Source organism: Felis catus, chromosome F2 (assembly GCF_018350175.1).
Source record: "Felis catus isolate Fca126 chromosome F2, F.catus_Fca126_mat1.0, whole genome shotgun sequence".
Lineage (NCBI taxonomy): Eukaryota > Metazoa > Chordata > Mammalia > Carnivora > Felidae > Felis > Felis catus.
Window position 1 is genome coordinate 29,598,661 of NC_058385.1, and position 14,187 is coordinate 29,612,847.

The 14,187-nt window shown below is 46.8% G+C and overlaps 1 protein-coding gene and 1 long non-coding RNA gene across 3 annotated transcripts in view; one reads left to right on the plus strand and one right to left on the minus strand.

The window, feature by feature from the left end:
• The window catches only part of PAG1 (phosphoprotein membrane anchor with glycosphingolipid microdomains 1), a 145,609-nt gene that overhangs the window by 18,047 nt on the left and 113,375 nt on the right, over positions 1 to 14,187 (minus strand). For both annotated transcript variants that reach the window (XM_003999919.6, XM_045050151.1), the window contains exons 3-5: positions 8,221 to 8,427; positions 6,374 to 6,425; positions 1,764 to 1,860 (exon numbers count right to left, since the gene is read on the minus strand). In XM_003999919.6, coding sequence (XP_003999968.2) covers positions 1,764 to 1,860; positions 6,374 to 6,425; positions 8,221 to 8,345 — 274 coding nt within the window. In that variant the 5' untranslated portion in view covers positions 8,346 to 8,427. The remainder of the gene's footprint in view (positions 1 to 1,763; positions 1,861 to 6,373; positions 6,426 to 8,220; positions 8,428 to 14,187) is intronic.
• On the plus strand, positions 2,003 to 13,921 carry LOC109496065. The gene is made up of 3 exons (XR_006592728.1): positions 2,003 to 2,180; positions 5,441 to 5,529; positions 10,354 to 13,921. It is a non-coding gene; the product is annotated as an uncharacterized LOC109496065 (long non-coding RNA).

Sequence of the window (14,187 nt, forward strand, 5' to 3'; positions counted from 1 at the left end):
TCTCACTGCCCTTCCCCCTACCATTTCTACCTCAAATTAGAAAACCCAAATGTGAAATCCTTCGATTTGCACAGAAATGTTACTGTGTGAAACCATTCAGTCATGTTTTCTGAGTGCCTACTGTGTGCCAGAGATGGTTGGAGTACATCAACAAAGCCAGCCCCGCCCTTCTGATACCTACATTGTAGTGAACAAGTTATTAAATTACTGTTGCTCTATTATATGTTCTTTATATACTATCTATTCTTCATGTGTAAGCATAAAAAGTATAAGTATATACGAATAAATGTGTACTAAAATATGTATATTTATATTCATACATTTATCTTACATGCTCCTTATATAATATATAGTTCTTATATATGATATATAGTCTTTACATATGTACGTATGTGTGTGTTTATAACTTATGAGTTTTAATCTTTATGGACTAGACTGGGATTCTCTGAGACCCCTGCAGCCCAGGACAGTGTCTGACACAACGGCAGGTACCACCCTAGGTTTACTTTACTCATCACAGAGGGGTTGAACTTTTGCCCTCTGGCCCCAGACATGTGTCATGGTGGTCAGAGAACAAGCACTGGAGTCTGCAGATTCTGGGGTAGATACTGCCCACCCCCTGCCCCCGCCAAGTTTCCTTAGCAGGACACGGGGTACAGGACAACCTCCTACCTCAGGTGAAAGCACTTTGTAAACTGGACAGTGTGAAGCAAGTGTAGTTGCTATTTTTGTCAGGGACAGCACTCCGTGCGTGCAACAGGCGGTGTGCAGAGTGGATCCAGAGGTGTGCCCAGCACTCAGATTACAGATCGTCAGCACACTGACTGTGATCTCAGGCAAATTATGAGCCTCTCCATGGCGGGCAGAATTATGGCCTCCAAAAGGTGTCCATGTCCTACCCTCTGGAACCTGTGTATGTGTGTGTTATGCTACGTGGCCAGAGAGGAATTAAGGATACAGGTGAACTATCAGCTGACCCTGAGAAGGAGAGTAGCCTGGGTCACCCAGGTGGGCCCAACGTAATCATGAGAGTCTTTTTTTTTTTTTTAATGTTTATTTATTTTTTGAGAGAGAGTAGGGGAGAGGGGAGAGAGAGAGGATCTAAAGCGGGTTCTGAGCTGTCAGCACAGAGCCTCATGTAGGGCTCTAACTCATGAGCTGTGAGATCATGACCTGAGCTGAAGTCAGATGCTGAACCAACTGAGCCACCCAGGCGCCCCGAGAGTCCCTTTAAGTGACAGAGTGGGGCAAGAGAGTTGGGGAGAGGTGTAAAGATGGAGGGAAAGGCTAGGAATCAAGAAATGCAGGCAGCCTCTAGGAGCTGAAACAGGTAAGGGAACAGATTCACCCCTAGAGCCTCCAGGAAGAAGTGCATTTCTGCTGGTACTTTAAAGCCGTAAGTTAATACATTTCAGTTCTTCTAAGGCACTAAGTTTGTGGTGATCTGTCGAAGCAGCAATGTGCTGCGGTTTCTTCACCTCTAAGCTGTGGACAGTAACAACAGCTATCTTACAGGGAGTGAGAATATCAATATCAGTAATCTTATAGTAGTTGTATGGATGGGTTAGTATACAAACAGATCTTAGAGCAATGGCACAGAGAAACCAATTAATAAATATTAGCTTTTCATCCAAATGAGAGGACATTCACTAAAACTGGTAGAATACCAAGAGTGGGCAAGAACACATTTGCTAATTTTTGAGCTACGTTTTTTGAAATGTGATGGGGTCTGCATGGAAAGCTCGTATTTTTGCGTAACTTACTGTCCCCATTGGTGAGTATTCCGTTCTGTTCACTGCTGGCAGGTGCATCTGTGGCCAGGCTAGTTATTGAGCGGCTGAACATCTCCTTGTCAGAAGGCTGCAAAACAAACATACCACATGAACAATCAGACTGCGGGCAGAGGAGAGTGGCCATGGCTTTTTCTAAAAATTAAAACCGCAGCAACAAAAACCCAAATCCACTTAAACTAAGTGAAATTAAACAAAATTGAATTGCTAGTCACACTCTGAATGCTCATCAGCTACGGGTGGCTAGTGGTTACTGCAGATCAGGTACAGAACACTTCCATCACAGTGGAAAGCTCTGTTGGACAGAATTGTTCTAGAATCTTCGGGGCACTGGGAATCTTCAAGACCATTTGCAGAGCTTTCCAGCTGGGGTCTTCAACTGGGCTACAGGTAGGTCATGAGGGATCAGTCCCCTTAGCTTAAGGTGAGAAGGTGGCCAAAAGGCCCAGTGCTGGTCAGAACTGACCCCAGCAGAGAGCAGCCGCATCCTTCCTTATACCACAGGCTCTGTAAAATGCTGTTTTTTTAAAAAAAATTTAATTTTAGGGGCGCCTGCATGGCTCAGTTGGATAAACATCGGACTTTGGCTCAGGTCATGATCTTGCGGTTCGTGTTTGAGCTCCACGTTGGGCTCTGTGCTGACAGTTCAGATCCTGGAGCCTGCTTTGGATTCTTTGTCTCCCTCTCTCTGCCCCTGTCCTGCTTGTGTTCTCTCTTTCTCAAAAGGAAATAAACATTAAAAACATTTTAAAAATTTTATTTTAGACAGAACATGTGCGCATGTGATCAGAGAAGAGGGGCAGAGAGAGAGAGAGAGAGAGAGAGAGAGACAGAGAATCTTAAGCAGACTCCACACTCAGTGAGGAGCCTGATGTGCATGGGGTTTGATTCCATGACCCTGTTATGACCTGAGCTGAAATCAAGAGTCAGATGCTCAACCGACTGAACCAACCAGGCGACCCACAAAATGCTATTCTTTTGGTTTTTTTGTTTGTTTGTTTGTTTTGTTTTTTTTTTTTTAATTTTTTTTTCAACGTTTTTTATTTTATTTTTGGGACAGAGAGAAACAGAGCATGAACGGGGGAGGGGCAGAGAGAGAGGGAGACACAGAATCGGAAACAGGCTCCAGGCTCTGAGCCATCAGCCCAGAGCCTGACGCGGGGCTTGAACTCCCGGACCGCGAGATCGTGACCTGGCTGAAGTCGGACGCTCAACCGACTGCGCCACCCAGGCGCCCCCAAAATGCTATTCTTAAAGGCATGCCACACCAAGACAAATATGCCATCTGAAGGGAAGAGGCTTAAGTCTGGTCGAAGACAGATACTATAATTGATTTCTGAGACTTTCATAACCAGCCAAGTCTCTGCTTTAAGGTTCACAAGAACAATCATGTTAAATAGTAGGTTTGCAAATCTTTCTCATTCTCACAAATTCTGGATGCTTGGAGGGAAGAAAGTCATTGAAGGTTTTTTCTACTGGGCTCGAATACGGAGATACTATATGGAATAAACAAGTAGTCAGAAAGCACACGTTTCTTTAAATGCCCAACTGGTTCCATGTAGCAGCCTGAATCACTGCTAATGTGACCTGTCCCCAAATCCTTCTCACAGAATACAGTGTGCATGACCCAGGAGGCCACACTTGGCCTATGTTCTAGGATTCCACAGGGAAATTCTGATATAAACAGCACCAGAAGCTTGGCTACTTGGCCTCACAAATTCTCTGACTTCTTACTGGGAACCAGATAATAATAATAATAATAATAATAATAATAATAATAATAAAGCAAATAGCTCATGCTATGTCATGAACCCTTAACTGAGAGTCCGCTGTTTCAGTTTCACGCTGCTCCTGAGTGAAGGGTGCCAGGAGGTGGGTCATTGCGTAAGGACGCCGGGAGCTTAAGGTGCAGGCTCTCATATCCCAGAAAGGTTGCACCCAGACAGGAGCCAGGTGTGAGGGGGGGAAGCTCCCAGGTCGGCTCATCACAGCATAAGTACCCATCGCTGCTGAAGCAGCAGAACCTGGGTCCTAGCCACCACTTCTCCTCTCAGCTTCCGTGAGAAAACGCCCCCAGAGGAGCCTGGAGTGAGCCTCCCTCTCTCTGTAGCACAAGGAGCAAACTTCAGGACACCCCCATGCCTCTGGATCTTTTCAGGCTAGGCTTTAGTGGTGGCCCATCTGGGGCTTAGGAGGGAGCAAGGACGTACAAGAGCTGCGATCGGGGGTGGGGTGCGGAGGCGAGGCTGACTTGGGGGGCTTCTTTGGTCTAAGTGGCGAATCTGCAAGTTGAATAAGATCGAGCAGCTGAGAGAGAAGCTCTTAAAGAGAGCCGGGTGGAAGGCTGTGGTGGGTGTGTGTGAGCTCACGTACCACGGCCCGTGTGAACACGTGCTTTTGCGTGCTCTCCCCCACACGTTTGTAGAAGAGAGGCTGTGCGGTTATTAGTTAAGGATACGGCACGGGAACAGCCTGCATTTTCCTTTCATCCCCCGTGCCACTACCTTCGACCTCGTCCCTGACCCTGGGCCACGCAGGCATTGAAGGTCTGCAGCAGGAGTTCTCACGCTGGGGCACGCATCAGAACCACACGCAGGGGGGCTTGCTGACGGCTCCCTGGGCCCCACCAGGGGTGTAGCAGCACAGGGAAGGAATCTGGGAGGAGGACAGAGACAGAAGCCCTTCCTCTAGCCCCAACCGGCACCAAGGAGCATGGGGGGGGGGTGGTGAAGAAAGCCAGGACCAGGGACCTACGTGTGGGAGAAGCAACAGCAGAGCTAACCCCCATCTCCCCCAACTTTTTAAAAAACATTTGTTATTTATTTAGAGAGAGAGACGGTGCACACGTGTATGTGTGCATGGGCTGGGGAGGGGCAGACAGAGGGGGGATAGAGAGGATCCCAAGCAGGCTTTGCCCTGTCAGTGCAGAGCCCGACATGGGGCTCAAACTCACAGACCATGAAATCTTTGACCTGAGCCTAAATCAAGAGTTGCACAGGGCGCCTGGGGGGCTCAGTCGGTTAAGCATCTGACTTCAGCTCAGGTCATGATCTTCCCATTCGTGAGTCTGAGCCCTGCATGGGGTTCTGTGCCGATGGCTCAGAGCCTGGAGCCTGCTTCACATTCTGTGTGTGTGTCTCTCTCTCTCTGCCCCTCCCCTGCTTGCACTCTCTCAAAAATAAACAAACATTTATAAAAAAAAAAGAGTGGGAGGCTTAATCGACTGAGCCACCGAGGCGCCCCTCCACCCTCTCGATGCCACCACAGCAGCGATCTGTGCTCTGTGCGCTGGACGGGGGCGCTGTGCACAGCTGAGAAGTGGGGTTGACAGCCAGAGACTGGAATGGGGGTAAGAAAGAGGGCAAAGGGAGAGCTGAGAACGCAGAACAGCAGCGGGTGAGGTGTGCGTGCAGAGGAGGAGGCAAGGACACCCTAGGGGCTCCCGGAGGAGAGAAGCCCCAACAACTCCAGCCTGCTTGGGATACAAGAGCCTTGCACACCCTTGGTGGGGGAGCGGTGACTGGGCCCGGAGACCTCTCCTGGGTAAGCTCTGTCTGCTGGCTGCCTATTTCACACCCTCTTCCCGACAGCAGATTTTGCTTGATCTTAAGGAATTATGTCAGCGAACGGAGACACCTTCTCTGTTTTAGCACCTCCATGGGGCTCGAGCAAGACCGACGAAGTCAGCCCTGTGAATACGGGGTGGCCCCCTCCCCAGCTGCTGGAAGTGCTCAGCCAGGTAAGGGCATGACCCCGACACTCAGGGTGCTCCTCAGCAGGGTGGGTCTAAGAGCCCCTTGTGGCTCGACAGCACCCCATGTGAGAGCTGTGGAAACCCAGCCAGGCCACATCGAGGCCGACGGGGGTCCTACCTTTTGGTTAGCTTCATGACCAGCTGTTACTGGTTGAACTGGATACTCCCCAAACTTCAGAGGTGAAGTCCTAACCTCCGATATCTTAGGAATGTGACCTTATTTGGAACAGGGTCCTTGCAGATGAAACTCAATAAGATGAGGTCACATTGGAGTCCTTACCAAACGAGGAAGCTTGGACAGAGACATGCAGAGGAAAGACCACATGGAGAGACACAGGGAGAAGACCACGCGGAGCGGCAAACCCCCAGAAGCTGGGAGACAGGCCTGGAACAGATTCACCCTCCAGGCTCTCAGAAGAGCCAGCCAACCCCACTGATACCTGGATCTCCATTTCTGGCCTCCAGAACGTCAAGACAATACATTTGGTATTGAAGCCCCACTGTTTGTGATCCTTTGTTATGCAGCCCTAGCAAACCAATACTAGGCTGGAGCCGGGCAGGGGCTCCCTGCAGTAGGTTGGCGCGCTCTCAGGATCCTTCCGGGAACAGCACGATTGCATCCATTTCTGAAACTCTCCCAACCAACCCGGCTAATTGCACAGGCCTCTAGCCACGCTGAGTAAGAGTCCTTCAGAGGGAGGACTCTAGGCAGCCAGTTAACTCTGGTGACCTCCTTCCCTCGGTTTCCCTCAGGTTGCCAGCTTGTGGGAACACACTTAGACAAGTGGCCGGTGTTCGAAAGCACACACAGACGTGTATATGGGCTCACCACGTTCATCAGGTTCTCGTGGTCCCCGCTGTGCTGTCTCGGCTTCTTTTCTCTGAAATGGAACAGAAAACATTGCTGTAACGTCAAACGTGCCGTCTAAGATCAAACAGATGCTCCCCTTGGCTATCTGAATATTTGTCCGCATTTAAATCTTTTAGGATCCTGGTTTGTTTTGCCAAAGAAGCAAAAGCTGGACCGTGACTCCATCACTCCTTTGCAGGCGTCAGGGTCTGAGGGGGGTCAAGTCACAGCATGAGACCCGTCACCTCTCTAGCTCTCTTTCTCCCAGAGTAGAAAATACAAGTTCACAAGAGGACTGAGGCACATTCCTGAGCAGAAACTTGTCTCGACTCTAGAATGCTAGAAATAATTTTACCTGTTTTTTCCCTTTTTTAAAAGAAAATCCAGACAAACTCAGAGTCGACTACCCAGTGCAATGGGACTGGGAAAAAAATGAAAGAAAATACAAATTTTGGCACGTTGGGAAGGATACATGCTCTCAGGATGAGTCATATGTACTTCCAGTCTATGGAAAAGTCCATCGAATAAAAATAGAATTTATTTTTACTCAGGACAGTCTAAGGAAAGCCATCCATACTAGAGAATACATGTCCCACATTTGTCAAGGCAACAGTGACGCCTAGTGGGAGTGTAAATAATTACAGGCAGGCCCTCCCTAGTCCAGGGGAGCAAACTCCACCAGCCTCTATTTTTGCACCTTCCTGAGCAGACTCAGATCCAGCTGTAGAGCTCCAGGTCTAAACTGGGAGGAGACTGGAAGGCTACTTGGTTGGGAGAGTCTGACTTTCCTCTTCTTGACAGAGACTTCAGGGTAGGAAGTCCTGTCAGATTTGTAAATGACCCTTGTTGGGTCTCTCCTGAAGTTACTGAGAGGAAGGTTTGGAGGTAGACTGGCTGGTTTGCTCCAGCCCCACGGCACCAATCTGCCAGGAGGCTGCATGTATCCTTCTTATTTTACAATTTTAACATTTATTCATTTTTGAGAGAGCGAGAGAGAGAGCAAGCAGGGGAGAGGCAGAAAGAGAGGGAGACACAGAATCCGAAGCAGCCTCCAGGCTCTGAGCTGGCAGCGCAGAGCCTGACATGGGGCTCGAACTCACGGACCACGAGATCATGACCTGAGCCGAAGTCAGCCGTTTAACTGACTGAGCCACCCAGGCGCTCCTGCAAAATATCCTAACAGCATCTGAACACCTGGGAAATCACTCCCAACATGTTAGAAAGACCTTTGGTTCTGAGCAAAGAGCTTTTATGGGGGGGGGGGGGGTACAGATATTCCAAATGAGGGAGACATGGAAGGGGAGAAGAAGCATAACTCTAAAAACAACCAAGATGATTATTTCATCTCTCTTCTAGGAAAATTAATGTTTCTTAAGAAATTGCAGTTCTAGATCACAAAACTTGAATGGTCCTTTCAAACCACGTAATAGCAATTATAATCAGTAACTGTCAAGTGGCAGCAAAGAGTATCTTTCATGCACATCATACTAAGATTTCCAAATGTCCATTGACAGGAAAACACAATATAAATTTTAACAACGACGTGCTCAAAAGAACGGCAAGAATTTCATTTTGGGAAGTTTCGTATACAAGGGTTCTCCCAGTTGCTCCTGAGCAAAATCAAGCATGGATTTTCATTCGATGAATACAAAAAACGTCCTGAGGTGCTCTGCAGCACGGAAGCTAGTTAACTTTAGAAACACAGGGGTTTCTGTGAATGTCTGTGTAGCAGGATTCTGTTTATAACGTGCTTTTCCTACGAAGAGTCTTCTGGGCACAGGGAACGGGTTATTTCAAGGTTCCGGCGGATACACAGGAGATCTCACCTGTCACAACTGGAGCACAGAAAGACGAGGAAACTGATGAGGAAGAAAGTGACGAGAGCCGCCAAACTGCCCCACAGGACCACCTGCATCTGTCCGCTGCTCAGCACGCTCCCCGAAGGTCCCATGGCGGGAGCAAGAAGTGGCACAAGCTGGTGGGTCAGTCAGTCCTTCACAGGTGGTAACATGGGCACAGAGTGCTTCGTCCTCCTGCAGAGAGACCACTGTGTTTTGAGACAGCTTCTCACGTGAAGTGACACAATCTTGTGATTAGTGCATGTCAGGAGGAAGCCTTAGAGCAAAGGCAAGGATGTGTGTGCGGGACGCCCTGCACTCACCTGGACACCTGCCTCGGGGCAAGTCCCCTCTGTTGTCCAGGCCTTTGTTTTCCTAACCTAAAAACGTACAGTGGGAATGCACGAGTACCCAGCAGTGCTTCAGGCAATGCGTGGCTTGTTAGTTTGCTATGTTTGGGGACAGATTCTTAATGTCCTCAAATAAAATTCCAGATAGTCCATAGCAAATAAGTGCTTATTTGCATTTTTTTTTCCCAGAGCGGTGTAAAGCATTTATTATAGCTTTCACAAAAATGCAGTTCACATTTCCCCACCTATCTCCCTAGCTCCCAAACCTACTTTTCTTCGAGAAGGTCTAAGGCCAATACAATTAACGAAAGAGAATGTCTTTTATTCACTTTCGTAACAGTTATCTACTGTGAATATGTAACTGTTTTCAGGGCCGGCTCTCACCGTGCTTCTGCGAGCCCTCAATAAGTACATTTTCAAACGAACAGATGAAAGTATGTGCTAAGAATACATCATCAGCAGTAAATAAGATCTATTTATAAGCAACTACAAATGAGGCATGGGAGCTGTATCCAGTACATTTTCGGACCTGGCGTGTCCTGGGACTCTTGCTATAGGCTTTCCTCACTGAACTGCTACAAGACGGTGAGAAGGCCCTGCTCATCCCCATTTTTCAGACAAGGAAGTTGAATGGCGGAGACACTGAGTGAGTTCTCCTACGATGTCACAGATGCTAAGTGGCCGGTGAGGATATGAGTCGAGCCATTTCTGACTCTAAACCTGTAGTCTCAGCCCCGCGAGGAAGGTCCTTCTCAACGGGGGTACAGCTTGCTCCCCATCCCGGCGACAATGCTTCTAAATGCAAATGGCCACATGAGTTCTGGGAAATATTTCAAGAGTGACAGATTTTGAAAAATAGAGCCATATACCAAAAATTAATGATTGTCATGGGAGATACAGGCTTCCAGTTATGGAATGAATAAGTCATGGGAATAAAAGGCACAGCAGAGGGAATACAGTCACTAGTACTGTAATAGCGTTGCATGGTGACAGATGGTAGCTACAACTGTGGTGAGCACAGCATAACGAATAGAAATTGAATCGCTATGCCGGACACCTGGAACTAATGTAACACTGTGTATCAACTCTACTCACATAAAAAGAAAATGTTTAAGTTTATTTATTTATTTTGAGAGGGGGATAGCAGTGGAAGGGCAGAGGGAGAGAGGGAGACAGAATCCCAAGCGGGCTCCACACTGTCGGTGCAGAGCCTGACATGGGGCTCAAATTCATGCAACTGTGAGTTTATGACCTGAGCAGAAACCAAGAGTTGGCCACTTACCCCGACCGAGCCACCCAGGCACCCCTCAAATAAAAAAATGTAAGAAAAAAAACTTTTTAAGTTTATTTATTTATTTTGAGAGAGACAGAGATAGCGCAAGTGGGGGAGGGGCGGAGAGAGGGAGACAGAGAATCCAAAGCAGGCTCCGCCCTGTCAGCTAGGAGCCCGACACCGGGCTCCAACCCACGAAACCGTGAGATCATGACCTGAGACGAACCAAGAGTCGGACGCCCAACCGACTGAGCCACCCAGGCACCCCCTCCCCCAATTTTTTTGAACAATGATCTCTTGTCAGAGAGGCCTCATTTATAGAATGTCTGCTTTGCTCAGTTCTAGAATATTCCATCTTAAAAGGAATAGCCTATAACTTAATATCAAGTTTCACGAATAAAGTAAGCAAATTATTGTGTTAATGGATCAGAACTCAAAAAACTTTTTTGTCGTGCAAAAGACTGTCCACGTTTACATTTTCATTTGCTTCTCTGAAAGAGCCATAACTGCATCTCGGGAGCCCTGCGCTGTCCGCATCCAGCCAGCGCCTGGAGGGCTTAGGGCCAAAGAGGAGCACGCCTTGAGGGCTCGGAGAATAAAAACCATTTCAGCAAAGGCAGTTGAACTGGACCGGATTTCCTCTGAGTGAAACACATTGCATTTATCCGCATATTTAAGGTTGAAGAATAATAAAAAGCTGGAGAAAAAGAAGCTTTTGTCTACAATGTATGCAGACTATTCTTGATGAAGTCCGTATCTTCCTTAGGTCCCTGAATCAACACGAACACTTCCTAGTGCTCTGTAAATATAGAAACGTACAACTTCCGGTGTGATAGGGACCGTCTTCCTATGTCGGTTTGAAGTCGCACCTGCAAACACCACACGCGTGCAGTAACGGATGGTCAAATTGCTCTTGCGCGGTTGCCCCTGGACGGCTCCCACCGAATGAAAATGACCAGCACGTCTCTCCTGATTTGTTGAGGCAATGAATAATTTACTTTAAATTTAGACTACAAATTGGCACCACCGTTACTAAAATATAGTCAAGCAGGCACATAAATCAAGGCGACCTATGAATACACAGGGTATCAATTTTCATATACAGGTCCAAAGGATAACACGGTTTAGGAAACACAAAAGGTATCTGTTGCGCAGGCATTTGTTTGTTCCTTCCTTCCTTCACTCATTCGCTCATACAACAGATTTAATCAATGTCTATTTATAAAGTGCCAGATTCCTAGAAAATAGTTTGCTGTGTGAATTATTCAAAAGCCAGATATCCATCCAGGAAGCGAGTGTGTAATCTGTAGGGCCTTTCTCTGTTTCTGTACACGTTTCCTTCTTTTCTCTCTCTCCCTCATCGGGGAAAGCCGGTAGAATACAATGAAAATACGTGGGGTGCCCAGCCTACCAGCACAGTGTAGGGAGAGAGAGGATGAAAGCGGGTTATTACGAGATACTGAATAAAAGATGTCACTCAGAGAAAATGTGTCAAAGCTCCTGGCACTCTCCTTCAACTAAAATTTGTTGAAAAGCTACTGAAAGGACTACTTTTAGGTGGACAAGAATCTCCCCGTGGGAAGAATGATCATCATCATGTTTCTGAGCCAGATACATTGTAATCCCTCAGGATGGGGGCTCCTGGTTTTTGGGCCGCGTCCACCTCTCAGAAGCCTTGAAGTGAAACTCGACAGGAGGACCCGAACACCACCGGTCGCAGCAGGCCTGGCAGAGTGCAAGGGTTTACACATACATGACCTCTGACTCTCACTCACAGCAGGACCTCCCGGGTGGGTTTATTCCTATTTCAGAGGTCTGCACTCGTCAATTCTTCTCTCCTGGTCTCTTCCTTTCTCTGGACTTCCATTTCCAAATTCTCTTGCCCATTCCTTCTCTGGTCATCTCCTTAAATTTTGGTGTCTTATCTACAATTAAGACAGGACTGTCCCCCCCCCCCCCCCGCATGTGTGTAGATGGGCTGCCCCCTCCTGCACAGATGCACATGACTTCCATGTTCTTTTTTCTTGGTGGGGATGGGGAGCACAGGCCTTGTGTGGATGGTCCAGGGCTGTCCGAGCAGTGCGATGGCCCGTCTCATGCACTGGTTTTCACTGAGGTTAAACGCAGGGGTCAAGTTAGTGTGTTCTGAGGAGTGAGCGGGTCAGTGTCTTTCCATGTGGCCAAAAGGCTTCTCTCAGGATTAGCAACAGAGAGTCAGAATAAGAGGACAGGAGGCACAGTGTGTGGGAAGTAAAAAGTCGCCCTGAAAAGGAACACTCCTGACACAATGATGACATTTTCCAGACCACTCACTGTGCCCTTTTACCGACCAGGTTCCATGTGGAAAAGATGATCTAAGGCTCCAAAGTCCATGACACTGTTACTGGTCCTGAGGACCATCTAATTTTCTGCTAATGCCTATATCAAGCGCGGTATTTTCCGAGTACCTAGAATTAATCCATACCAGCAGAAATACATGAACAATTTGGAGTGATCTCTCATTTAAGAGAGATTTAAGCCTATTTCTTTTAACCCTGTTCTTACATGACTCAATAAAATTATATCCAACTATAGAATATTATTTTCTCGAAGCTTCAAAGATATTTCGTTGTCAGACCACATGCATAAATATTCTATGAGTTACTTAACATAGGGAAAAGGAACAGCATTCATTGCACCTCAACTAAAATTTATGACGGCACCCAAATGCCGCACCAAGATGAGTTGCAGAAAATCATAATATTCACTTAGAGTAATAGTTGCACATCAGTTATTTTTGTTTTAGAACAGACTTCATTATTGGCTGCACTGATATACAGTCACGGCTGAGACTGTCACTTAAGACAAATGTGTGATATCGTTGTAACATAGGCAATGGTTCCATCCATCCACCCCAATTTTATAGAATTCAAACTACTGTGGGAATTTGTCATTTGGCCAAGAAGGGTCAGTACGTGAGGTTATAGAACATCTGTTGAGGAGCCTCTGAAAGGATCTTAAAAGTTTGCCTGAATAATTATTTTGAGCAAAATTATTCTTCTCCAGAATCTCTTATCCTTTTACATCCATTTATGTTTCTAACCAATAGGCGATTCAATCAGTAGAAACACTGATGGCCTTTTACTTTAAAAAGCAGGTGCCACTATTAAACACAAGGTGGCGATATAATCCTATTTTCAGCCTCCAAGGAGCGACCGCTATACCTGCGGTTGGTGCCTTGTGCTAGGCATTTTGTCTTCATTAGCCTAGACTATCAGCCACCAAAATCAATTCCAACAGGAAAGAAAACAAAAACCAGATGAAATTAATGAAAGGTGACAACCAGATGACAGCTATTTTTATTTTTTTTAATTTTTTTATAACACTCTTAACAGGTAGGTGCTCTGATCACGGCAAATTCTGCAAGTAACAATTTGGTAGAGTTGGGATGGCCGGTGAGATTAGTTGCAGAAGCAGACACTTCAGTTCCTCCGAAGCAGGTTTAGGTTGGTAATGACAGTCATTACCATTTTACAGCCGTCCTGCTCAACTCATAATTAAGTATGATAGAAACCGCCTCCGCTCATGACCCCTCACTGATGAACAAAATGAGGACAGGACCCAACCCCATGGGAATATTCCTCCTTCCTGGTCATTACCAGGTGTGGGAACCATGAGTTAAAATGACGCTTTATGAGCTACAGATTAGCCGAACAAATTTCACAATGGCTGAGGAGCTAAATTCCCTGCAGGGCTCCTGTCCTGTGAGGCACATTCGCAGATGCACGTGCTAAGGCTAAATTAACCTCTCAATAGAAGTGCCCTGAAAGAGTTTGAAGCTAAAATATTGAAATTCAGGTAGATTTCAGAGTAAGGAGACTGTGATACAGGCAAGCCTGTATGCTGTACTCCGGTTGAGCGTTGACCAGCCATCTAAGCAAATGTTTGCCGTCCCTCTGGCTAAGGAACAATGGTTCTCTGCCAAATAAGGTCATTACAAAGACGTCCTGATTTCTGGGGCGCCTGGGTGGCTTAGTCTGTTAAGTGTCTGACTGCCACTCAGGTCACGATCTCACGGTCCGTGAGTTCAAGCCCCACGTCAGGCTCTGTGCCGACAGCTGAGAGCCTGGATCCTGCTTTGGATTCTGTGCCTGTCTCTCTGCCCCTCCCCCATTCGCACTCTGGTCTCTCTCAAAAATAAAAACATTAAAAAAAAAACAAAAAAAACAAAGATGTCTTGATTTCTCTTTTTTCCTGAGTTGGGGGAAATATATCCAAAGAGCGGAAGGTGGTAAAGGTAAGGTTTTCTTGCTTATAGTTTCTTGAACTATAAGTTTTAAAACATCACTACGG